The sequence below is a fragment of the Coloeus monedula genome, assembly GCF_965178545.1.
Source record: "Coloeus monedula genome assembly, chromosome: 7".
NCBI classification, from domain to species: domain Eukaryota; kingdom Metazoa; phylum Chordata; class Aves; order Passeriformes; family Corvidae; genus Coloeus; species Coloeus monedula.
In genome coordinates this window covers 31,583,660-31,608,985 of record NC_138787.1, presented here as the reverse complement: position 1 = coordinate 31,608,985, position 25,326 = coordinate 31,583,660, and the positions used below count along the sequence as shown (strand labels likewise).

The 25,326-nt window shown below is 48.0% G+C and overlaps 1 protein-coding gene across 1 annotated transcript; it reads left to right on the top strand.

Annotated features, from left to right (window-relative positions):
• Nucleotides 1-21,127, top strand: STEAP3 (STEAP3 metalloreductase). Its single transcript, XM_082284583.1, has 5 exons — nt 1-32; nt 11,292-11,775; nt 12,241-12,768; nt 14,331-14,495; nt 20,355-21,127. Exons 2-5 carry the CDS (start codon nt 11,293-11,295, stop codon nt 20,643-20,645), a joined length of 1,467 nt encoding a protein of 488 aa, XP_082140709.1. The 5' UTR covers nt 1-32; nt 11,292; the 3' UTR covers nt 20,646-21,127.
• The last annotated feature ends 4,199 nt before the right edge of the window (nt 21,128-25,326 follow it).

The window sequence follows — 25,326 nt, the reverse complement described above, 5'->3', positions numbered from 1 at the left end:
GGCGCCGCTCGCCCTCCCGCCGCCGCGCAGAGGTGAGCACCGCGGGGGGACGGGCTCGGCGGGGGACGGGCTCGGCGGGGGACGGGCACCGCCACCAGCGGCGAGGAACCACCGGGGCTCGGACCGCCCGTGCCGGGCGTGCAGTGCGGGCCGGGGCGGGGGAGGCTCGGCTCGGCTCGGCTCGGCTCGGCTCGGCTCGGCTCGGCTCGGCTCGGCTCGGCTCGGCTCGGCTCGGCGCCGCCGGGGCTGCCCTGCCTGAGGGAACGTCCCGGGCCCGCGGGGACTCCCCCGCCGCCGAGCGCTGGGTCCCGGGCCCCGGTTCCGCCGCACCCCCGGCCCGGGACCCCCGCGGCGGGGCTGGGGAGCGGGGCTGCTCCTGCCCGCGGCCCGCTCTGCCCCTGGGCTCGGACAGGGGCTCCGGGCCCCCAGGGCGCTTTCGGACGCAGCCGCCTCGGTGCGAGGGTTGGTTTTGGGGCTGGGGCCGGGTCCCGGGCGGAGATTTCCGCGGGGACCGGTGTGTCTCGGTGCCGGCGGCCACCGGGGAGAAGTCGGTGGGATGCTCGCCCCCGGCAGGTCCGCCGGGCTGTGGTGCGGAGTTCCCGCGGGAAGCGCTTTCCTTTCCGTGGCTGCTGGGCGCATCCCTGCGGGTGCGGGAAACTCCCTGGCACCGGGCACAAACCCCCGGGAACGGGTCGAGTTCGCTGTTCCAAGGGATGCGGTCCTCGTGAGCGCAGCGGGGATGGATGAGTGGATGGATGCACGTTCAGGCTGCGCTCCTCAGGGAGCAGCACTTGGCGCTTAGGTTTCACTTTTCATTCTCAGCTCGCTAAATGCTTTGAGGAGATGAGCGGCTTCTTCCAGCCAGGAAGAAATCAGCACTGAGATATAAAAAAAACTTGGGGAAAATCTTGGCCAGAGCCCAGGGTCCCTCAGGGGCGAGCAGGGAGCGGCTGTGTGGTTTCTGAACCGATGCAGGGACTTGTAAAAGCTACAAAAGTTGGATGCTTTTGTGGGGGGACTTCAGCATTTGATCCGTGTAAGAATAACAAGGGATGAAAGCTGTGAAGCAATTGTAGAGGTGACTTTGTAGTAGGAGCATCCCACAGGTGATGGCAGCTGGGGTGGGACTGTCCTGTGGCCCTGTCCTGTGGCCCTGGCCGGGGTGTGACATCTGCCCATGACGGCCCCTTTGCTGAACAGCGGGCAGCTTGGGGGAGTGTTTGTGCTCGTTATGCCTCAGCTGGGCAGAGGGGTACGGAGGACCCCAGATCATTTCCATCAGAGTAGTCTAAATAAAACTAACACATAGAAAATTGCCTCCTGTGACAAGAAACCAAAACTGAGAGACAGCACCAGAGGAAGACTGTCGCCTACAGCATCAATACTCCTGTGGGCTGAGGAGATGCAGGACTAATAAGATTTAAATACTGCATCAAGCTTTCATTTTCTCTTCTTCTAAAATCACATTTGCTATGAAATAAATATACAGTAATATAAGATGCCGCATTCACTGCACATATTTGATTTCCTCTGTGATTGTAAAGAAGAAAATGTTGATGACTCAACAAGTCTGTGTTTAACAAAACCACATCAAACCCCAGGAAAACATGCTCTTTGAAAGCATAATAATTTTTTTGTTGTTTATTTTGCTTTTTATTTTTGTTTTATTGTTAAGAACTATGCTTTGACTGTGCCCTTGTAACATCCCACCCATAAATAGAAGCAGGTTTAGATTCAGGGGAAACACATTTTTTCCGATGATGGAAGAAGTAGGCCAGCCATGCCAGCTCTCTTGAGAGGTGGGAAAGGCAGTGGCAGCTGTGATAAGAAATGTCACACACCAGGAATTAAAACCCACCAATTTGTTATCTATAAGTTTACCATCACTGATTAGAGTTAGCTTTTTTGTCAACCTCATAATGGAAGAAAATGCTATTTTCAAATTTGAATTTACTGCTTCTTCTTAGAGTACTTTTCCCTGCAGACCTACAGTGGATTAAGCAGCTTCCCATCTTCATCTAAGTTTAAGTGAACTGTCACTTAACTGAAAGTAAAAAGCTTCTAAAAGTATGTCAGTGACATGGGAGCTTCCAACACATTTCCAAAAGCCTTTTCATACTCTGGGGCCTAAACATTTTGAAAATTTTCCCAGGGTTTAAGGTACTGAGACAGAAATTCCTCCCATCCTTTTTCCAGGTTCTCAGATTGGTTTTGGTAAAGCCTTGGTTTTGGTAACACGTGCATTTCCATTTAGTATGAGTACACCACTGTAGTCTTTGGCAGAAATGTCCTAAGAGCTCCCTAGGGGATGTAGGCTTCAAGAATCAGGGTCTGTAGATAACGTGTCCACCACTGAAGGAGGCTGATACCAACTGCTGACCATGTGCAAGCACTAAATAGATTGTAGAATTACAGAATGGTTTGGGTTGGAAGGGACCTTAAAGATCATCTTATTCCAACTCCCACCATGCTCAGGGACACCTTCCACTAGACCATGATGCTCTAAACCCTGTCCAACCTGGTCCTGAACACTTCCAGGTCATCTACAGCTTCTCTGGGCAATCTGTGCCAGTGCCTCACCACCCTCATAGTGAAGGATTTCTTCCTTACATCTACTGTAAGCCTAACCTCCTTCACTGTAAGGACATTCCCCATTGTCCTACCACTACAAGCCCTTGTAAAAAGTCCCTCTCCAGCTCTCTTTAGGTACTGGAAGTTGCTCTAAGGTCTTCCTGGTGCCTTCTCTTCTCCAGGCTGAAAAACCCCAACTCTCTCAGCCTGTATTAATAGGAGAAGTGCTCCAGCCTTCTGAGCATCTCTGTGACCCCTCTTTGGACTCACTCCAGCAGGTCTCCACATCCGTCTTAATGTTCGGGTTAGATACCCATCTGGATCCTGAAAGATAACTAACTACCTGGTCAGCCAGTTGTGTTTGCCCCATCTCTGCCAGGAGCTTCCCAGGAGCTGCTGGGAAAGGCAGAAAAGGCACCACATGGCCCTACAGGAGCTTCATTGCCTTTCCTGGGCTGAGCTCCCTGTTCTCACTGCTGTGCTTATTCAAGGCTGGCTCAGAGCTACCTCTGTACTGTGTGTCATGCCTGTGCTCCATGGAGGGGGAAAAAGGGATCGGCAGGAGCTGGGCTGGCCCTCTGCCATAGGCTGTGTCTTCCTTCTACCCCACTCTGCCTCCCACGCTGTCCTCTCTCCGTGTGGTCCTGTGCATCTTGTGAGTGACTGGGAGAAGCAAAATCAGAGAGGCGAGGGAGTGCTGATCTTGGAGACCCTTCTAACAGGCGCTGCGGCACGGAAATAGCCAACACAAATATTTCCATGCACACGCAATGCAATCCCTCCATGTCTTTCCTGGAAAGAAACAAAGAGGTTTTAAAGTGCTGGAGCCTGCCAGCTCCCTGTGCTGACTGCTGAACTCAGGTCTTCCCATCTCTGAAGCCCCAGAGAAGGGTGGAAGCCCCAGCTCATTTTAGGCAGGAACACCTCCTCCCATCGTGCCTGGCTGCAGGGAATTACTAGATCTACCTGAGAAGTTTCCACCATCCAGGCTTTGGGTTGCTTTCCTGCTCTCCTTGCACTTGGGCAGGGGAAGGCTCAGAAACGGGTGGGTCACTGAGTTGTTAACTTGGTAAGAGCAGCAACAGAATGAAGACCCCAAAAGAAAGCAAGAGAAGCCACATAAGACTTAGGTACAGCACCTGAAGTTGTTGTAAACCACCCCTTTATGTCACTTAAGAACTGTGAGATGCTAAGCTGAGAAAATAACCTTCTCATTCAGAGTCACATCAGCTAGATAAGCTCTTGTGTGCTGTGTCAGCATCAGCACTGCTCTAGCAAACTCCATCTTGCTTCAGGTCTGGGCTTTCCACGGTCTTACAGTAAAACCTCAGGGTTTTCCAGGCTATCAGATTCCCATTTTATGATGTTTTATTACAGGGCAGGTCTTTCTCAGGCTTCTCATTACTCTATCAACACAGTGGGCACAGGCAGCAAGATGTTTTTGCAGAAGAGCAGAGGAAGCTCTTCAGACAAGGACTTTGCTGCAGAGAAGTGGTACTGCAAATGGAGGCAAATTTGGGGGACAGAAGTTTGAGGGTATCTATGGCAGAACCTACTGGTAACTGCTTAAAAGTACATCATTTTGGTGGAAACAGGCCAAAGGTTTGTTTTCCAGTTATTTATCATAGATGGGTAATTTTTCTGCTCAGCATTAAAGTGGAGTGTTTATCCTTGGGGAGGGAAACTGTCCCTGCAAAGTGATCACAGGCTGGTGTAGCTCTACAGGAGAACTGTAGCCAAAATGTCTGAGCTTGTGTGGGAAAAAGAGGCTATTTCGCCCCCGTGGGAAATTCTGGTAGCCCTGTCTCCTCCACTTTCCCCTGTTCTGAAAGATGTTTTTGAATTTTAGTCCTGAGGAAGAACATCGTGTGGTCAGGAACATGGACATGCCGTAGGCTTCACTGCTGGCTTCCAAAAACAACATTCTCAATATTTTTCAGTGCGTAAACCAGAGGGAGTAGGGAGGGTCAGTGCCTGTCAGCCCGTGTTTTCATTAGTGTGTGATGGAATTGGGAGGCACGCACTGAATTTGTAGGTGACACTGAGCTAGGAGAGACTGGAAACATTTTAGAGAAGAGACTAAGAAATAGAGATTGTGACAAGCTGGAGAGCTGGCTTAAAAAAACAGGGCACGTGTTCTGTCCTGTGTGGTAGGACTGACTGACCGCCTGGACACCAGGTGAGCGACCAGCCAGCCAGTGGCCACGGGGAGCCAGAGGACAGGGACACTGTGCCCCGTGAGTCAAGAGGGTCACACAGTTGTGCAAAAGCAAACAGTCTTCCTGAGATGAAGAAAGAGAAGTGGGGCATTGGGGAAGCGTCGTCTCCGCTCCAGCTGGTGCCTTTTAGGGGCTCAATTGGAAAATGCAGTTCTGGGCATCCTCCAAGAAAAATGAGAGCAAGGAACAGTCTGAGTTGTTGGACATTCGGTAAATAACAGCTCTGATGAAAGAATTGGGTTTCACTTGTGCAGGAAAAACTGAAGGGAGATGTGAAACCTGTTCTCCAAATACAGAATGTGTCTGTCTGCAGAGGAGAAGGCAAATCATTTGCTGTGTCCTTTGGGGGTAAAAGAGGAAGGGATAAGGTTAACTGGATTGAGAGATAAAGAGGAGAGAAAGCAGGGCTCCGCAGGAGCTTATGGAAGTGGTTTTAGCAGATAAATACCTGATAAATGAGATAATGAGATAAAGAGCTGCCCTGGGGCAGGAGGAGGGATGAGGACCTGTGAATGCAAAGGCTTCAGGGTGGACGGCAGTTGCAGGGGAACTTGTGGCAACTCCTGGAGCCCCGCAGCCAGTCTGGAGTCACAGCAACTCTGCAGGTCCTGTGGCAGGTGTGGGGTCACAGCAGTCCTTGGAGCCCACAGCAGGTCTGTCCCCACTGCATCGCAGTGGACATACTCAGCACCCAGTGATGCCAGCTCGGGGCAGGACCACCTCCCCTGCCACAGGTCCCTGTCTCACCTCCCCACCACAGCAGCAGGGGCAGGGGGTGAACAGCCCCCCCCCCCCAATCCCTGTCTCGTGTGCCTGTGGGTGAAGGGGCTGAAGGACAGCAGTGGGGACAGCCCAGCTCCCAGCATTTCCTCATTCTCGCTCCTGGCTGGCAGCCCAGGTAGGTTTGCAACATGGCTTTTCTGGAAGGCTGATTTACATCCTCTGCCAGTTCCTGGTTTGCACCATTGGGGAGATAACTGCTTTGGAAAGAGAAAGAAGGAAAGGGGTAGCAAGCTTGGTTTCCCTGACTCCTTCTCTTGCCTGCAGAGCCGGGGAAGTCATTTCCAGTCAGCCTGGGCAGGACTGAAAGGTCTCCAGAAATGTGCACCAGAGCTGAGATTAAAGCAGCTTTGGATAAGCTCTTTTATTACTTAAATCTGTTCCAGTTCCAACAGGTTCAGGTTCATGGCACTTGCTGTGCTCCTGGGAGGGATTCTCTGTGTGTGGGAAAGAGACTGAAATGTTTGATTTTCCCTGGAAATAAAATGGTGTTAGCCAAAAAAAAATGAATATTTCTGCTCACAGCAAGACCTGAGTGGAACGGTTCAGGTGCTGAATGCTCCTCTCCAGCTGGGGCTTTTGGAGGGTTAACACAGCAAGAGATGCTCTGCAAACAGAGGCTGGAGGGCTTTGGCTTCATGGTTCAAAGGTCCATCTGTGCAGACTGGAAGTCCCCTGGGGGCAGAGATCACCCCTGTCCCTGGAGTGAGTGTGTGTATGGGACCATGCTCTGGGTGCCAGCCATGGCTGGCAGGGCCCAAAGGGACCTTCCCAGTGCAGAAGTTCCTCTGCAATGACCAGACCAAAGGCTCTGCTGCATCATTTGATTCCTCATGGGCCTTGCTGGTCTTTCAACACATGTGCTCATTAAGGAATGTGAATAATAATCATGTGCTTTATCTCGAGTAACACCCAAGCAGAAGCTGAAGCATAGAGCAGGCTCTTTGATGACCTGCAGGGGTTGAATCCACAGCTTCTGGAGACTCAGATGTGGTCGGTCTAAACAAACACTGACTTCAGGGGAAGACACAAAAGCAGTTGTTTTAGCCAAGGTCGTGCAGACTGAGTATGTGAGGCTGAGCTCAAAGGTGAGTTTCTGTGCAAACAGGAACCAGTTTGGTTTCACTGGACAGGACATTCATTGGAGCTCCATATGAGATTGCTGCCATATTCTTCAGTACAGTTCGATATGTTTAAAACACTGCCTTTTTATTAGAGTTATTGAAAAACTAATGTGTCTTTTATCTGATAAATCTGAACACCAGGGCATTGAAATGAATCTTGATTTTTTTGTCCAGAACTGCAGCAAAGCTCATGCCTTGCCACCACAGGTCCATCCTTCTTCAGGATGTGCAACTCAAACACCTCTGGACTGCGAATTACAGGAACCAGCAAGGCTATCCTCTTGCACCAGAGGATGTGAAAGGGGCCCCAAAAGATGGTCTCATTGTTAAAGACATGGTCAAAGATATCTGGGTCGTCCCAGGCAAACTTGCTGGAGTCTCATCATTGTTAGTATCTCGGTCCCCCACGTCTGTTGAAAGAGGATAACAAGTGTGCTCGTTCCCCAGTAGCTGTGAGGGATGATCTGCTTGGCAGATTGACTCTGCTGTCAGCCCAGGGACACCTGAGTGGGCTCCTGCAGCCCAGCTCCATCCAGAACGGCTGTCCTGCTGCAAAACCTGAGTGAGGCCTCTCAGTGTGGGCAGACAGGCAAAAAAACCTTCTTTGCCTGGCACCTAGCCTAAGCTAACAGCCTCTGCCAAGCCTCAGGTGCCAAATATGTAGAATTATCCCGGCTTTTCTTCTGTGAGAACTCCTCCCTCCCTCTGCCTGGGCAACAGAGATTCGACTGCTTCGTTTCATGTAGCTGCTGTCTGTCTGATCCCACTCCTTGGGGCAGAAGTTGCCTTCTGGCCAGTTTTTGTAGGGTGCCCAGCAGAGGGGAGCTCCCCATCTTGCTCCCTGCCCTTCCCTGCTATTGCCCTGCAATTAATAGCAGTAACGGCAATGCAGTCGCTGAACTCCACGTGGGAACAAGTGTGCTCCAGCTGGACACAGCAGTGATGTAAGGGTGGCATTAGCAGCCTAGCTGAAGGGCAGCTGTACATTGCATTCAATATTTTAGTTAGGGAGCTGCTGCCTAATTAGGATTGGAGCTTGTTTATTCCCACTGGGTTGCTGTGCTTTAAATCATCTTGTAGCTTCCTTGGTAAGAAACTGATCTCCTTGAATCGCACGTGCCATAACTCAGCAAGAGTGCGGTTTCTTTGATAAGGAAGATCAATAAATGAGGTTTATCTAAGTCTGGAGATGCTAAAGATGTGTCCAAGCACTGTGGTATTCACTCATGAGATCGTCTGCATCTGAGTGGCTTTGCAGCATCCTGGCCATGGTGCTTTGCACTGACTGTGGGTGGGTTGACCTTGCTGTGGTGAATTAGCTTTGGGAGGGAGAGTTTTAGCAGGTAACATGTCCATAGGTGCACAAAAAGCAGCATGGACATGGTAAGTCAGGGGTGGTGGCAGGAGGCAGGGGGTCTGCGTGCTCCCCAGAGATACAGAAGTGAAAAAAAGCTGTTGCCTAATCAGACAGTCCATTGCCAGGCATCTGTTAGGCAGAGACCACAGTGTTTGTCTCAGTGAAATGTGTTTATGGTGAAAGAGGGATGTTCCCCTCCTTTCTCAGGAGTATTTCAGTGGCAGTGGCGTGGCAGTGACAGCAATGCAGCCCACAGGCGGCAGCCAGCAGCAGGGACCATCCCACCAAGGGCTTGCAGCGGGGATGGTGCCTGCTCCAAAGCCCCACCAGTCAGAGCATGACTGAAATAATCGCACCAAAATCCAAAGAAGAGATTTTGAGTCTTCTTACTTTGTAACTATCCTGCTGACTTCAAAGGCTGTTTAATTCTGTCATCCCTTTTAATCAAAATAACTGGAGACAGCAAAGATGTTTATCTCCAAACATTGCCAACATCTCTCTACATGTTCAGTGGCAGCTGCAGGACAGAGGAAACACACCACAAGAAAAATTGCTTGCAGCAAAATTTACATCCCAGTGGGACCACAGAGAGAACTCTTGAGGTGCCTTAAATCGATTATGAAATGAGTCTGTGGGTAACAATCACTTTGTCACCCTGAATGCTGATTTCTCCCCCTGTAGCTGAGAGCCAGAGATGCTTTTCTTTATTTCGGGGTAATATTTTGTGTGCACAGGAAAAGGGGAGGTCGGGTATGGGAGAGCAAGCTAATTATGCTGAACAATGGCATTGGCCCTAGAACAAATAGTTCTGGACATTAACAAATTCAGGTGAAGCAAGGTGGTTTCTGAAAAGTAAACCACTGAATGTTTGATAAAGTGTCTGATAAGAAGGGACCAGGAAAAAACCCAGCATCTTTGCAGACAGAGCTCTGAAATTCATCTCTCTCACTTTTTCCCTTTGGCACTTTCCTATGTTTATTCCCCCCCCCCCCCCTTTTTTTTTTTTTTTTTTTAGTAGTGGAATGAGCCAAACTGCAATGTGCTGTTTGATCTCTGTATTTATATGGTGGACATGTGCTTTTAAAGGGGAGAAGTGAGTGTGCCTTTCTTTGGCACTTGTTTTCCCCTGATAGCACTTCTTCCATGAGCACACATTTTGGTCTCTGGGACAAGGGGGTGCTTGGTGAGAGGCAAGGAGAGCAGACAGACCTCTGCCATAGAAACAGTGTTGTCACTGAAACCATGATGGGTTTGTACCCAGGACAGTGAATTATAGTTTCAAAGTCCATCTGCTGAAGGTGTTTTGCAGGCTTTCAGTGAGGAGCAGGATTGAGATCGTGGTTGCTGTGTGAGAGATCTTCTCCTCCAGTAACTCGGCTGTGCTCGATGTGTGTCTGCCAGGGACCACCAAGTTGGTATTTTCAGAGTAATGTGACCCTTTGGTCATTTTTCTGAGGGGTTTTAACAAATTTACCGCTCATTAAAGTGTATATATGGTATGGGGAGTTTATGCCCGGGCGCAGCTCTTGCCATGTGTCTCTAGTGTCTGTAGTGAGCTTTGGTGCTCAGGCACCTCGAATGAGGAAATCCTTTTGCAGACTCTTCACAAGAAAGAGTGACTGTCCTAAATGATTTAGAGTAGATATTAGGAAGAAATTCTTTAGTATAAGAGCGGTGAGGCAAGGGAACAGGTTGCGAAGAGATCCTGTGGATGCCCCATCCCTGGAGGTGTTCAGGACCAGGTTGGATGGGGCTTTGACCAACCCAGTCTAGTGGAAGGTGTCCCTGCCCGTGGCAAGGGGTTGGAAGTAGATGATCTTTAAGTCCCTTCCAACCAGAACCATTCTATGATTCTGTGATCACCACGCATGTGTTCCATCTTCCCAATATTCACTCCCTTTCCCAGATCACTTATGAGCATGTTGAACAGCATAAATCCTCAGGGAAATCCCTTGGCAACCTATTCCCATTACAAAAATAATTTATTTCTTCTCACCCTTTGTTTCCCATTGGTAGCTGTTCATGCAGAAGTGCCCTTCCCCTTTGCACCACTACTGTGCCAATCCCAGAAAAGCCTTGGATGAAGGACATTTCCAAAAGCCCATGAAAAACACACCTGCACCAGGGACCAGGTCACCCCATCCAAATGGTCACCTTCACTTCGAAAGAACTTGACCAGCTACAAGGCAAGACTGCACCAAAGTCAAGTTGTCTCCATCCTCAGTATATCACGAGTCTGTTAATTATGGTCTTTATTATAATCTCTAGCAGTGTGCCAATACAAAAGCCAGAGGTACTGGTGTATAAGTTCCCTGGGCTGCCTCCTGAGCCCTTTAAAAATCCAACCTTCAGGAATTTGCCAATCCTTTAGGGTAAATTTGCTATTCCTTAAGTTGTGAGGCAGATTTGAGCCTCAAGCACAGCCCATGAACAGTCTGGCAGTTCCCTGCCTGAGTTTTTTCTGGCCTCCAGGTTCAGCTGCTGTGCTGCCTGTGAATTTATTGATCTGCTTAAAACCTTTCCATGCCCTCAATATCTAATCTGTTACGGGGCAAAATTCATTAACGTTTGTAAAGCTCATCAAGATCTTTCATGAGCAAATCCCATCATGTTTTAATATATTTTTAAATGTCACAAGTAAGTTCTCATTATTCATTAAAGATCTGAAGCAAACAGCACTTGTCAGACCTAAATATTGGAACAGGCAAGGGCTGCAACTCTCTTCATTTACCGCTTTTAGGACACTTTCATTTCAACTTGAACTCCCTGCCTTGATTCTGCTCCGGCAAATCAGAAGCACCCCTCCAGCTTTTCCAAATGTAGTCTCAGGGATTTCCATGGACCCCTCTTTCTGGAGGTATTTGGTAGCCCCATGGGAATCTGAGAGTTTCTGGTCCTGATTGCTGTTAGTGTTGGCCTGGCTTTGCAGTGTGAGATGCCAGCATGAAGAACAGCAGAGGATGGATGCGTGCATCCAGCAGATGTCAGATGACAGCCCTGGGAAACCTCCCTAAAAGCCTTCACCTTCCAACCCAGCATGGTGTTTTATGCCCCTCCACTGGTGCCTGTACATTACTGCACACTTCCTGGTGGGTTTGGCCCATGGATCCTGGGCTACTGGGACCAAAACCATGTGTTCGAGTGGCCTAAGTGTCATTTTTCCCTGTGACCTCAGATGTGGTCTGGGTCTCTGTGAGACCTTCACAGTGAATTTCCATTTCTCCTTGTTTTTCCTGCCAGGATGTCCAGAGGAGACATGGCCAAACCCCTGCTGGGCCATCGGAGCATGGAGGGTGACTCCAGCCCCACGCCGCCGGCCGGACACACCGTGGGGGTGCTGGGCAGCGGGGACTTTGCGCGGTCCTTGGCCATCCGCCTGGTGTGCTCTGGCTTCAAGGTGGTGGTCGGCAGCCGCAACCCCAAGCGCAAAGTCAGCCTCTTCCCTGCTGCAGCAGAGGTCACCTTCCAGGCAGAGGCGGTGAAGAAGGCAGATGTCATCTTTGTGGCCATTTTCAGGGAACATTACTCCACCCTCTGTGACCTGGCTGATGTGCTGGCAGGCAAGATCCTGGTGGATGTTAGCAACAACACCGAGATCAACCATCACAAAGAATCCAACGCGGAGTACTTGGCCTCGCTGTTCCCAGCCTGCACCGTGGTGAAGGGGTTTAATGTGGTTTCTGCATGGACGCTGCAGTCGGGTGCCAGGGATGGAAATAAGCAGGTATTGTTTTCTTCCAGCAAGGGCTAAATCCCAACTGTTCCAGCAGCTGAGGGCTGGCAGCATCAGCAAATGGCCTTAGGCTCCAGGAGAAGGAGTCTTGAGTGCTGGCCATGGCATCCAGACACCACCCCTTAGCTTCTGCATTTCTTTATCCAGAAATTAAGTACCCTCACTCACTTCATGCTTTGTAGTCTTTGGAGCATCTGCCTAAGTGGAAAGTATTATTCAATTGTCTGTTTATCTAAACAGAGCCCGTAAAACAAACTGGCAGTGCACACATGAAAGGAAACCTGTCCAGGAGAGAGGTCTTTGGCAGCCGTGGTAAATCCCTGTCAAAAAGCCTGCCAGGAATCATGATGCTCAGTGGAATAATGTAGGCTCCCTGTGACGCAGAACCCCTCCCCATGCACTCGATCCCAGCAGCCTGATTTCTTTGCCCTGTGTGTGTATTTCTGTTCAATGCAGGTTCTGATCTGCTCAAATAACCAAGAAGCCAAGCGCACCATAGCAGAAATTGCTCAAGTCATGGGATTCACCCCTGTGGACATGGGCTGCATGTCATCAGCCCGTGAGATCGAGAACATTCCCCTGCGCCTCTTCCCAGCCTGGAAAATCCCCATCTTTTTGGCTCTGGGGCTTTTTCTTTGCTTCTTCACCTACAACCTGATCCGGCAGGTCATCCACCCTTACATCAGGGAGCAGAAGAACAAGCTGTACAAGATCCCCATCGAGGTGGTCAACACCACGCTGCCGTGCGTGTCCTACGTCATGCTGTCTCTGGTCTACCTGCCCGGGGTGCTGGCAGCCTGCTCCCAGCTCTACTATGGCACCAAGTACAGGCGCTTCCCAGACTGGCTGGACCAGTGGCTCCTGCACCGAAAGCAGATTGGCCTCCTCAGCTTCTTCTGTGCCGCCCTGCACGCCGTGTACAGCCTCTGCCTGCCCATGCGCCGCTCCCACCGCTACCTGTTAATCGAGACGGCCGTCAAGCAGGTAACGGGGATGCTCCTCAGGGCAGCCCCTGCAGGAATCTTCTAAACTCATACAGGTGTTGGGTGGTGGGCTTAATATCTTGGCTTTTTCATTCATTTTCCAAAGCAGGTGTGGGACAGTGGCAATAAGCTGTTACCTCTAGGAGCTCTTCCCGCACAGGTCAGCTGCACACCACACACTGGACACTCGCCCATCTGTGCTGAGGACCTACCATCTCCCTGGATACACAGCTCCCTCTGCATTTACAGCCAGGGCTAGGATCACCCTCCCCTGTGCCATTGCTCCCCAGAAGTACAGATAAGCCTTTGAAACCAGCCTTGCCCAGCACTGGTGTGTCTGAGACTAGGTCAGAGGCAGGAAAAATGCTAGGAGAGGAGAAATCAAATGGTGGAGGGAGGAGATTTCCTTCAGCTTCCAAAATCTTGGGAGATCCCTGTTGGTTCACACTGATGTTCATAATTGTGCCTGCTGGAATAACCACATCATAAGCCAGGGAGGGTTCTGTGTCCTCATCACCATGTGCCTGCAGGAGTTTAACAAAATGGTGGTGAAGAACTGGTTATATAAGAACAAGGAAATGGAAAAGGACTTTATTGTTTCATGGAGACTCTCTGCAGTGTTTATCCAGTGTGAGATTGCTGCCTTCAGGCAGTTCAGCCAGCTCTGTAGCTCGGCAGTACCATGGGAGGATGGGATTTGCTCTTTGCTGCCCCTGACTTCTCACTGCACCACAGTGCTCCCTCCTGGGATGGCACAGGCTTCGTGCAGCTGAGTGGGGAACGTGATCAAGGAATTACCCCACAACCACTCCACTTTCTGTGCTGGGGTATTTGCCCAAGTGATTCCAAATGCTTGCCCCAAAAAGGAGGGAAGGAGCCGTGGGGGCACAGGGGAGCAGGATGGCTGGTTTTGGCAGCAGTGCCTGTTCAGAGCATCCATCAAACACCATTCCCAGCCTCTCAGCTCCAGCCTTGAGCAGGTTCTTCTCGATTGCCACAGTTGCACATTAATCTCAGGCAAGCGTTCTGTGTTCATTTCCCCTCTACCTCCTGTTTTCTAGCAACATCTTTGTTTAGTAAATTAAACCCATTTAATGGGCTAAAGAGGACAGTTCTAAATGTTCCTCTTTGCCATGCAGTATAAAACCCATCTTCCCTTCCATTAGCATGAACAATTTCCCCCCTAAATGCACTTAAAACAAAGGTTATTAGGAGACTACTGCATATTCAAGCATCTGTATTTGTTTTCATGGCTTTAAACTGAGTTCTCATTGTAATTATCTTTCCAAATGTGACTTTAGGGCTTGCTGCTGTGGTTACAGGCATGGGAGCTGAGAGCATTCAGCAGTTCTTCCCAGCAGGCTTCAAACCAGGTCTAGCTTTGGCCAAATGGCTGTGGGATAAGAGAGCATTTCCACATCTCCCAAACAGGCAGATAGTGCTGGAGGTGTGAATAGGACCCAGTGCTCATCCAGGAAACCTGCTTCCAAAACCAAAACAGATAAAATTCAGTTCTTCTGTCCCTAAGCGCTCCGTTTTAACAAACCTTCATTGTCATGCCAGGCTGTGGAGAAGAAGATGACAATCTGGGTAGAGGAGGAAGTCTGGAGGATGGAGATTTATATCTCTGTTGGAATAATTGCCCTGGGCTTGCTGTCGTTACTTGCCATCACTTCACTTCCATCCATCGCAAACTCTCTCAACTGGAGGGAATTCAGTTTCATTCAGGTAAAGTCGACATTTGCTGATGCCAGAGAGTGATTCTGCAGTCAGAGTCAGGCCCTTACACAGAGCAGGGAGGGCAAGGGTTGACCTGCTTTCCTAGAACATCCTGCTCTGGCATGGCAGCTGCAAGCTGTGCCCTGGTGTCAGCAGCAAACCCTTCCTGTGCACCCCACAGCCACAGACCCCTCGTCGAGGAGGTGAGACCCAGAGGCAGTGAGGGGCAGAGGGCTGTGGTGTGTCCTGGGGCCGTGCTGCTCTCACACAGGACTTGTCCTAAGGAAGATGCTTTTCTTGGGAGAAGGGGAAATGCAAGGTGTCACGGGCATCCACATGAGGATCAGCAGCAGCAGAGCTGCTGTGGGGAACAGCAGACTGTGGAGGGCAGGCAGAGAACTCACTGTGGAGACAGCTGGCTACAGGACACAGATCTGTCCTTGATTCATCCTTGTCTCCTGTTCAGGGAGAGTGAGCTGCTGAAAAGAAAAGTGCCTGGGAGGACAGTGCAGGGGAAAGACAAGTTTGGCAGAGCTTGCATGCACCCGTGTTCAGTAAGTCCAAAAAGCTCAGAGTGGTCTGTGAAGTGCCAGAGCCCAAGCAGCACAGAGAACTGGGTATGGCTTCAATGAAAAGGCCATGTCTGATTCTAAAAACTGTATTAGGAATGTAATTTTTCCTTCTCAGTGATTTAGGAGCCTTCCTCCCACTTGCAGTTATGGCCAAGCTCCTAAAGGCCAAATTCCCTTGGTGACCTGAGTCTTCCCCATGGGATGTTCACAGACACCATATTCAGGGGCTGCAGCATTTTCAGGGATATATTTGGAGCCAGGCTTAGGGCTAATTAACAGGGATAGCAGAGAAGGAACCTTTCAAGTATCCCCTTGCACAATAGAGCTGATTTTGAGGCCAGATTCCACTCACTCTGTCACAGTCATATCCCACAGCACTAAAACCCCTTGTTACTTGTGTTTCCTACACCAGGGCTGCTTAGCATGCACCAGGGTTCGTGTCCCACTGCAGTGACCCCCGTGGCACCCAACATGCGTGAGCCCCCGCAGGACCCCATCCCCTTGCAGCTTCCCTGTGGAGCCTCCCTGGGCACCACACTGGCACACATCTAACCCTTCCAAAGGGGAGGGCAGGGTTCAGGGATGCAGAGGTGAATAGTTATCATCCAGCCTCTGTTAAGCTCTGCTGAAGCTCTTCAGTGGTATATAAATAATTCAATATTCTTTAGGGCAGGAGTTTGAAGCCTGCTCCCCTGCTCCCATGAGTGCCCCGATCACCAAATGAGCAATCCAGTTTGTCTTCTTCCCCCTCTTGCTGTGGGCTAGCCAGTAATTATTTACACTGAGTAGAAGAGCTGCACCAGGAGAGCTTGACCCCAAGAGATCATCCCTCAAGGAGAAGGGAGACCTGACTTTAAACCTCTCTTTCAGACTGGACAATGGGAGCATATTTATTCTCACCAGCATGTCTCAGGGGAGGGCTGCAGCTGCTGGGACATTGGAAAAATCAGTCCTGACTTAGGCATCTCATACCAGGAATCCCAAACGAAGGGAAGTATCTCCTTGCAGCCTGGAAGGAGGCTTTGAAACCTGCCTTTGGCTTCCCAGGCAGCCTGGCAGCTGTCCTGGAGGGTGCTGGCGTTGTGTCATGTAACACATACATTGTCGTGGCAGGTAGTGTGTGTAACACGACTGTCGCACCTGCCCTGTGGGAGCCCTTCCCGAGCCTTTCCAAGGGTATGTCACAACTGGGACCACACAAATGCGTGATGCTCGGTTCCAAAATAGCTCTTGGCTGCCCCACATGGGAACTGCCTGGCTTAGTTCATGGAAAGATACTCACACCTATTTCTGTCTGCATGGAATAAAGCGTGACAGGTGACACAGTGTGACAGAGCTCCCAGCTGATCACATGCAGGAGAGGAATGGCTGTTATTGTGCCTTACTCTGGAAATACCATGTAAAAAGAGCAGGTTGCAGATCTCCTGGCATGTTAGCTTCCATATATATTTTTTTTAATGAGAGATCTTTTAAATTATTTACTCCTCAATAAGCTGGTGATGCCTTTCTTGAGGAAATTAAAAGAGCAGCTACAGCTACTGCTTCCAGGCTCCAGAGGTTACATTCACATAGCTCAGTGTGAGCCTTCCTGAATTAATGCACAGTGGCACAGTGTAAATACAAGGGGCGAAGCATGAGGCTTCTTTCTCAAATATTTGGAATTTTTAGCACTTCTACAGCATAAAAGAGATGAAATGCAGAGTGCAGACAGCCCAGCCAGATGCCTTCCAGAAAATGCAGTAATTTGTTCCCATCTCAGTTGAACTGGATGGTGTTTGAGAGATGCTGTACCAAAAGCCACATGTGAAACAAATTCAGGAGCCATTTTAGTCCCCTCCTTACCCAGAGCTTCCCAAATCTGACATTTTCCAGCAGCCAATGTGTACACCTGTATTAGTGCCATGCACTGCCACAGTATTAAAATACACATCTGTTGCCTCATGGGTCGAAAATCCCATTTGTATTGTTGCCAAAGTTATAGGAAAAGAAAGTTAATTTTCACAGTAGCTCCTGCACATACACAAATTTCAATCAAATACAGTTAAATTGGATACACAGTTCCCCCGTGTGTCCAGTTTTAACAGAAAATGTACAGGATCAAAACACTGGCTTACAGGAATGATTTATATGTAATTCAACTTATAGGAGACATTTTTAATGTTCCCCAGTGATTTACAAATCAACTCTAATTGCCTGAGGTGTAAAAATGTGTATGATTGCCTTTACCTTCCCATCCTGAGAAGTCCTCCTGGAATTTGAAGGTTGAATTGACCTGGTTTCTTTCATAGTTCATGTAGCGTAAGATGTAAAGGATCTGTAATCAGACCTTTTCTAGCCCTCCTGTCGAGGCAGTGTGAGAGGCCAGAGCTGCTTCCATTGAGCTAATAATTTCATAGTACTGATGGCTGCACAAGTCAGAAACATATCTGGGTCAGGAATTTTTGGGGTCTTTGCTTTCAGTGCTGCCCAGGCATTTCTAAATGAGCCACGTGGGACTGGATCACCTTCACTGATGCATTACAGGGAGCCTGCAGGCACCAAGGAAGTGAGGAAGGTAGAAGAGTTAATGCAGAATAGAAAATATATGCAAAGCCTGCATCAGGAAGGTACCATCTTCATACAGCATCTTTCAGAGAACTTTAACACCCTACAGGGGTGCTGGCTCCAAACTCCCTGTGTTGTGACAGCACAAAAAAAAAAACCTCTGCCACTGTTTAAAACAAAACCCAGATAGATTTCATAGCCAGAAACTGCACAGAGAGGATCAATGAGAGCAAAAGAGCAGTATCAGGGCTAGGCACGTTGGCAAATCGGCCCCCTGAGGTGCTCAGCAGGCTCTGCATTGTACTATACTGGGTGTATATTGAGCTGTAAATACTGAGCCAAGCTGCAATCAGCAAAACTTTTGGGTTTTGTGCACTTACAGACCTGCCTGAATCCAGCTGTCTGGCGGTTGCAGCCGTGGGTCCTTCAGCCAGCATCAGCACTGGGACCCCCCAGGCACCCCCTGCTCTCCCCAGTCAGCTCCTTGTTTGTGTTACAAGCAGATCAGCCCATCACTGCCATCAGAGGAGCTGCCAGCCCTGTCTCCAGCCACCACAGCTAAGCCGAGTGTTTGTTGCCAATTAACCTTTTTGTTTCATCCCCACCCAGCCATCCACGCAAAGGTGGGCCAGTCACGGAGTGCCTGTGATGGTGTGTCACCTTTTGTCCTATTAACTTCCACTCCTGCTCTCCCACAGCACCAGCAGCAGTTTGAAGAGAAACTGTAGAGGAACAAAGTAATTCATCTTCAGCTATGACATCTCTGCCATGCACGGAGCTCTGCTCGGGCTGACTGTGAATGCACCCTCTGCCCAGGGCAGAAAGCATCTGCTGCCCTTGGATTCACTCTGTCCCCTTTTTCCTTCCCTGCTTTGCCAGATGAGTCCTAAGCTGGTACTTCCAACCTTTTGCCACCCAGGGGGTTTTTTGCCTGTTGGAAAGAAGCTCAACCTATAAATGATGGATGATTTGCAGGTCAGGTCCTGCTGTTAGGTTCAATGTGACCACGGCATATTTCAGTAAACTCCTACTTAATTTTCCAAGGGCAACTAGTCTTGACCCTGTTTCGTTTGCTGCTTTTTGCCACTTTGGTTTAGGACATGGACATGGCTTCTGGTAAGGACATCTGCCCCTGAAAGTGTGGGGTTGCACACAGGACTGAGGCTTCTGGCACAACCATGAGCAGTGCTCAGCTGTAACACAGAGAAGAGTTGTTCCCTGCTTGGCAGGACTCAGCGACACCCACATGAGTGCCTGATAGATACTGTAAAAGTGAAGTACCTAGATCTGGTAGCACATTTTAGAGCCTTCCTTCCCTCTCTTGCCCAGTCCCCGCAGCTGCTCTGAATTCAGTTTAGCTCTGAAGTTTAGAGGAGTCTTAGTCTGTTTTTTTTGGTAACAATGTAGTACATTTTTAAAAGTTGTCTGGGCTTTTTAATTGCTTCTCAGCAATCAAAAATAGAAGGGGAAGCTTTGAATTGAGTAGTTTTTTGGGTGAAACTATTTTTTCAAAAGATGATGAGTCCTTCCTCCCATCTTGCCCTGGTTCCTTATTTCCCTGCCATGTCCTCTTTCCTGGACATATCTTCAGGAAGACCGTGTTTCTTGCTGATCTCTGCACCAAGAGATATTTTGGCTTGTAAAGGCTTTCTTCCCTAAGTTAGGGATGTGAGCAGCAAAATTTTCCCTCTCTAGGCATCTTGAAATTTGGTTGTTATTGCAGGCTTAGACCAAGTGTTCAAAGGAGGGCAGCAGAGCAAGATGCTACACCTGCGCTTTTCTCTGAAAATACAGCAGCAAAGACCTGTACAAAGGAAAATACAGCAAGTGCCTGGTGCTGCAGGGTGCCAGCAGGCAGTGGGAGCTGACAAGCTCAAGAGCCACCACCTCTGATGCTGGCAGGAAGCCACTGATGAGGGAAACAGTTTAAAACCTATCTTTGAGAGCAACCCTCAGAGGGAGCTGGAAATATTCAGGGGAAAATCCCTGTGGGTGCTTGGGAACATGTCAGCTGAAAATGGGGGAAGTTCTTGCTGGTAGAAAAGGGGCTGGGTTCTTGCTGCCTCCATGAGTGAATAAAGGGCTCTTGATTCGCCAGTCCAAGGGCTTAGTCTATCACACAGCCTGATGGTCTGGCTCTCAAACCAACTCAGATCTTTAAGACAGAGGAGGAAGCCCTTGAGGGCTGTTGCTCACCTCAGAACGGAGCACTTCCGCCTACACAATCTCATTTTCCTGTAGATGACGCCAGTCACCTGAAGATGTCTTTGCTCTGTGTGGAGCTGCGGCTTCACCCACTTCCAGCAGTGCCAGCTGTGGTCCAGAGCCACAACACTGATGCTTCATCCTGCTGGTCAGCAGCCTCAGCCAGCCAGGGACTGGCAGGAGCAGAGCTGGCAGCAGCAGCTCGGGAGGAGCCCTTGGGAGCTGCGTGTGCCCACCTGCTCAGCAGGGGCTGGGGGCTGCTGCTTCACACGGATGCAGGAGCCCCCCTCTCTGCTGAGTTGGCAGCACTTTCTGGGAAATTCATGCTGAGCTTCTAATGTCACACTTAACCTCTGATTAGACAAAAACGCAGTCTGGCACACTATCCAGGAAAGGTTTCCAGCCATGTTTTATTCTGTGCAGGCAACACAGGAATACCCTTAGCTTTCTCTGTGTCACGTACACTTAGAAAATAATGTCAAAAATACAGGAAAACGGCCAGGCACAAGGTACTCTGCTAACTGGTGTGTGTTTCTTTTCCTTTTAGTCCTCTCTTGGATTTATTGCCTTGGTGATCAGCACTCTGCACACACTCACATATGGCTGGTCGAGGGCCTTCGATGAGAATCAGTACAAATTCTACCTGCCCCCGACCTACACCCTCACACTGCTCGTCCCATGCACTGTGATCATAGCAAAAGTCATCTTCAGTTTGCCCTGCATCCAGCACAGACTTCTGCGAATCAGGAGGGGCTGGGAGAAGGGCAGATACGTCAAGTTTGTTCTGCCCAGCACAACGGGGGAATTTTCAAGCGGGGAGACCTCCAGCAACGTCTAACAGCCTCAGCTTTGAGGATTTTGAAGCACTATCAACATTTCTATAAAGGTGTTTCTTTTTCTTAAACATATGTATGTTTTGGTATAATGGTATTGTGGATAAAAAATAAAATTTGGTGGCTTTAGAAAATAGATGACCATCAAACTAGGTTAGACAGTAGTAGTTAAATTATATTGCTGATTTGCTAAGACAATTATTGCCTTAAAAATGACTGGGAAAGCCGAGCTAGCAGCACTAATAGACATGGGAAACTGATGGACTCTGTTAGTCAGATCAGTCACTTGAGGTGCTGGGTGGCAGCTCCCCAAACCAGTACTCCTCAGTTGCTTTCCTAGCTCCTCTCATAAATTTCAATGCCTTTTTTTTAAAAAAAAAAAAGCACAGATTTTCTGTGGTTTATGACAGCAAAGATACCCTGCCTCTTGAGTGTATGGATCAATCAAGGCAGTGAGGTTTAGAAAGATCAATTGCCTCTGGTTTTGTTCTCCTCAATGAACTCTATGGACAAGTCAGAACAGCAGTATCCATGCTATTGTGACAGTAGATTTTACTAAAATCATCAAATCTGACAGCAAGCCCAGTATTCCTGTTCTCTCAAATACAGACAGCACTTCTGGTCCTGGAAGCTGTGCCTGGTGCATGTTCATAAGCTGAGGAAATAAAGCACCTTTTGCAGCAGTATAAAAGCATTTGAGAGAGAGAGACATCCCCAACACCAGACGTCTGGTCTGCACTGCTGGCTCTGAGGTGACAGCTACTGCTCCATGTTCTCTGTTATACTGAGCCAAAGTTTCAAGCAGTATTTGATTGAAACAGAGCGAGGATAATTATTGGAAAGGCCTGCTGCTTCACAAAATTACTTGGAGAAAACCAAGGCCTTCCAGCTGGCCTTACATCAAATAATAGGGTGACGCTTTTAGAAATTGCTGTCACCTGAACATTCCCGTTTAAGTAAACAAAACAGCAGCTCTAAACCCACTGGTTTCACTAGCAATAATAAGATCTTTGAACAGTCTTGCAAAGGGATCAGCAAATCTCGACCACAACATGAAAACATAGCAGTTGTACATTTTGGGCATAGTCCTTCATTGCGTTACACCTTAAAAAGTCACTTGCTAGATCACAAAACAGGTATGAAATGCTCTTCTGACCTCACACCACTGTAGACAAGGCACAGGGCAAAGAAGATTTCTGTCCTAATTTCATGTTTCACCTGTCACTTTCTATCAAGTTCTTACTCTTTATCAGAATAATTCTTTAAGTTTTGGACATCCAAATCACCAAATAGTGAATGGACAGCCATTCACTAAAGCTCATTTAAAAGCAAGCAGTCGGGATGACACAAGAATACTACCTCAGTAAGGTCAGGTACAAGGACATGCCTGGAATAGCCTCATTTTCCTGCAGTTAAGGAGAAGACACTCAGTGTTCAGTATTGCTTTGAGAAACAAGAGCTGTCAGCACCAAATGAGGTACAGCTTGTGGGACAAGGAAGTACTTGTTACTGGAGCAGTTAATATAAAGGGCAGGGGGAATTATCAACTTCAGGGCACATAAGCCCTGCTACAAGCCAGCGTTGCTCCAGTAACCTGGAAGAGTTCTACCCAAACAGAGGATCGTAAGAATTCTCTGTTTAGCCTCAAGTAACTACAGTGAGTAACATTCTCCAAATATTGCTCATGTTGCCAGTGATGATATTGAGGAATTTTAGTTCTTGCCTAACACTTACAGTAAAGTCTCCAAAAGCTGCTTCTTTTGGCTGAATAAAAAGAAACTGGCTTGAGGGAAACGCCTAGATTTCATAATCAGGTGATTTTTTTGTTGTTTTGATGGGGTTTGGGCAACATGGGGAAGATACCGTTCTTTCCCACTGTCCCCCTCAGCAAGCTGTTTATTAGGTTTCCCCATCCACCTCCAGAACTTAGCCCAGATTGGCACCTGACCAAATCACTCTCCAAGCAGACTGATGACCCAACACTGTTTATTTCTGGTTAGTTGATAGGTTAAATTTCCACATGAATCTGAGACAATTTCACCTGAATATAATTTCACCCACTCCAGTTTAACTCATCCTTGAGGGAAAACTGGCTACAGAAAGCCTGTTTTTTTATTTGTCTTTTCCATTTCATCAGCAGGCAAAGACAACAGAAAAGCACCAGTTTACACACTTTATCGTGTATTTGAATGCCTTTTTTCCCCCCATAGGTTTCTTTTCACATCTTTAGGTCAGGCAAGACTACTGTCTGGCAGCCAAAAAAGATTAGGAGGCAGGGAAAGAACATTACACAGGCTTGCAGGCTTTGTCTTCAAGGGGAAAAGCATGGTTTTGTTGTGAGTCGCTGCAAGGTTAAAGACTCACTGTTCTGCCCAGCAAAAGGTTTGCACCCTCACTCTGTTTACAGGACTTTCATGCCTACAAACCCTTTCCCATGGCAAAGGGACAGTTTCCATGAGCAGAAGGAGAGTCAGCGAGTCAGCATGGGGCTTTTCAGATGGACACAAGCCCAAAGGGACAGACAAACCAGTTCAAAATCCCCACAGCTACTGCAGCTCTACAGCATTAAAAAAAAAAAAGCTGGTCAGGTGTGTCCAGGTAATGCCTGTGCCAACAGACTGGCCAGCCAGCCACCATCCCTTTTGAAGACCAAAACCAATTCCTCTAATGCAGAACAGCATTTCACATGATGCCCTCTGTATTCCTCTGGTCCTTAAAACATGTGACACAACAGTTTGAGTAATTTCTTCTGATCCTGGAATGCTGAAAATGAAACTAAGGAATTTTTCAATTATCTTTTCCCTAAGCATTTTTTGATGTGCATAGGACATTCAGTGAGACTGGCTTAAAATTTACCATTTAACTGGTTTTGTACTTGAAGTTTTTCTCTCTGTCTGTATATATGTACACACACACACACATATATATATATCTTATTGCAGAATATATAGCTGGAATGTAAAAATCTTTGTATTTTTATTTTCTGTACTGCCTACTATGTGCCTCTGGGATATGTAAGAGCCAAATGAAAAGCTGTAAGAGTAAGGCCAGTTTTAATCACTGGCCTCTGTAGTTATATAAAGATATTCTGAACAGGTCTACATAGTTAGAACTTGTGTGAGTCTTTTTTCCTGCCTCCCCCTAAACAAAACCATTACTTTAATGGCAGTAGTAGAGTAGTGTGATTATCTGGAATTTAACCACTAAGAAATAAAACCCACTACAGCCAGCAGCTTGTAGAATCTCATTATCAAGGTAATAAAATGATCATTGCTGTGACCCATGGTGCCAGGGCTCAATTACAGAGTTCCTATGCATGTGAAAGGGCACAAGTGTGTACAGACATATATTTCATTACAGGGGGCTACTGATATTACACAGCACTTGTAGCACAGGATCAAACAGGCTTAATTCACTAAATAAAAAGTGCTGTTGATACAGAGTTCAAGGAAGAAGGCGTTCCAGATGGGGGACTGCAAAGAAAGATGGAGTTTTAATACTATAAATTTGTTCTCTGCTTCGAGTCACTTTTTCATACAAGTGGCATGCCAGATCAACCAACTTCTGGATCTGCAGCATTGCATTTTAATGAGCTAATTTGTAAGTTGATTTTAATGAGTTCATTTAAATTCCTGAGCTGAAGATTAACCTCTGCAGGTACAGTTCTCTTACTCCTTCAGTTTTATAATACAAGGCTTTAAACAGTGCGATTTGTTTCTTGCTCTTCAGGGATTTATCAAAGTGATATATCAAACTGTAGTTAAATCTTTAGAGGGATGCACTTGCTTCAGCACCTCTGTGCAATATATTTCCTCCAGTCTGTCCAAGATGGCCAGCACAGCTACAATCAGCAACAAAACCTGGTGTTATTCTTGAGCTCTAAATTTCACACCCTGAGCTAGCGGGATTTGCAGACTGTGCCTTGGGTTTGAGGAACGAGATTTGTTACACTAGGACAGTTTTGTTTTATCTGTTTATTGTGCCTTAATAAGGAGCATCCGTTTTGGAGAATTTCTGCACAAGTTTTTTGAGGTTTTTTTTGTGTGTGAGAACCACACACATGTTAAAGCTAAGCACAGAATACACAGATACCATCTATGATTAGGGACAGTTCTTGTTAGCAGAGCATGTACAGGATGTTCATAATCAAAGACTAAAAATAAGCATTGTCTGGGGCCAGTCAGGAGGATCGCATATCACAAGCCATAGTATTAATAAAACCTTTCAAAGACTTAGAGTGGCACAAGTGCATCCTCCTAGAAAGATAATCTGCTTTAGATTTGGAAATCTCAACACTGGAGGATGCACTACAGCTGCTGTTCTGCTGGTTAGTTACTGTTGTTATCTGTTTCCCATATCTGATCTGCAATTAGCTACCTTCAGCTGCTGCATGCCAGCCTGCTGCCTTAAAGAGCTGTCTGCAGCCAGATGTCTGCTTTCAAGTAGCTGTCTCATTCAGCACTCTAGAAAACAAAGTTACTGTGCAAGATTCAAGCCTGTGTTCTGCAGAACCAGTTGTATGTGATTTGGGAGGGATGGGGCAGGGGAATAGGTGTGAAGAAGTGGCCAGGATAGTAGCTGCTGGGATATAAAGCTGTTATAGCTAGATTGCTGCTTTGACTCTAAAGGCAGCTGATGCCTCCAGTTGGATGGACACAATCATAGAAACAGAATTGTTTAAGTTGA

Excerpts from the sequence above, each read along its gene's own strand:
- STEAP3 (XM_082284583.1), top strand. The coding sequence starts at position 11,293 with ATGTCCAGAGGAGACATGGCCAAACCCCTGCTGGGCCATCGGAGCATG. Across the intron at positions 11,776-12,240 it reads CCAGGGATGGAAATAAGCAG|GTTCTGATCTGCTCAAATAA; the intron begins GTATTGTTTTCT and ends TGTTCAATGCAG. Across the intron at positions 12,769-14,330 it reads TCGAGACGGCCGTCAAGCAG|GCTGTGGAGAAGAAGATGAC; the intron begins GTAACGGGGATG and ends TTGTCATGCCAG.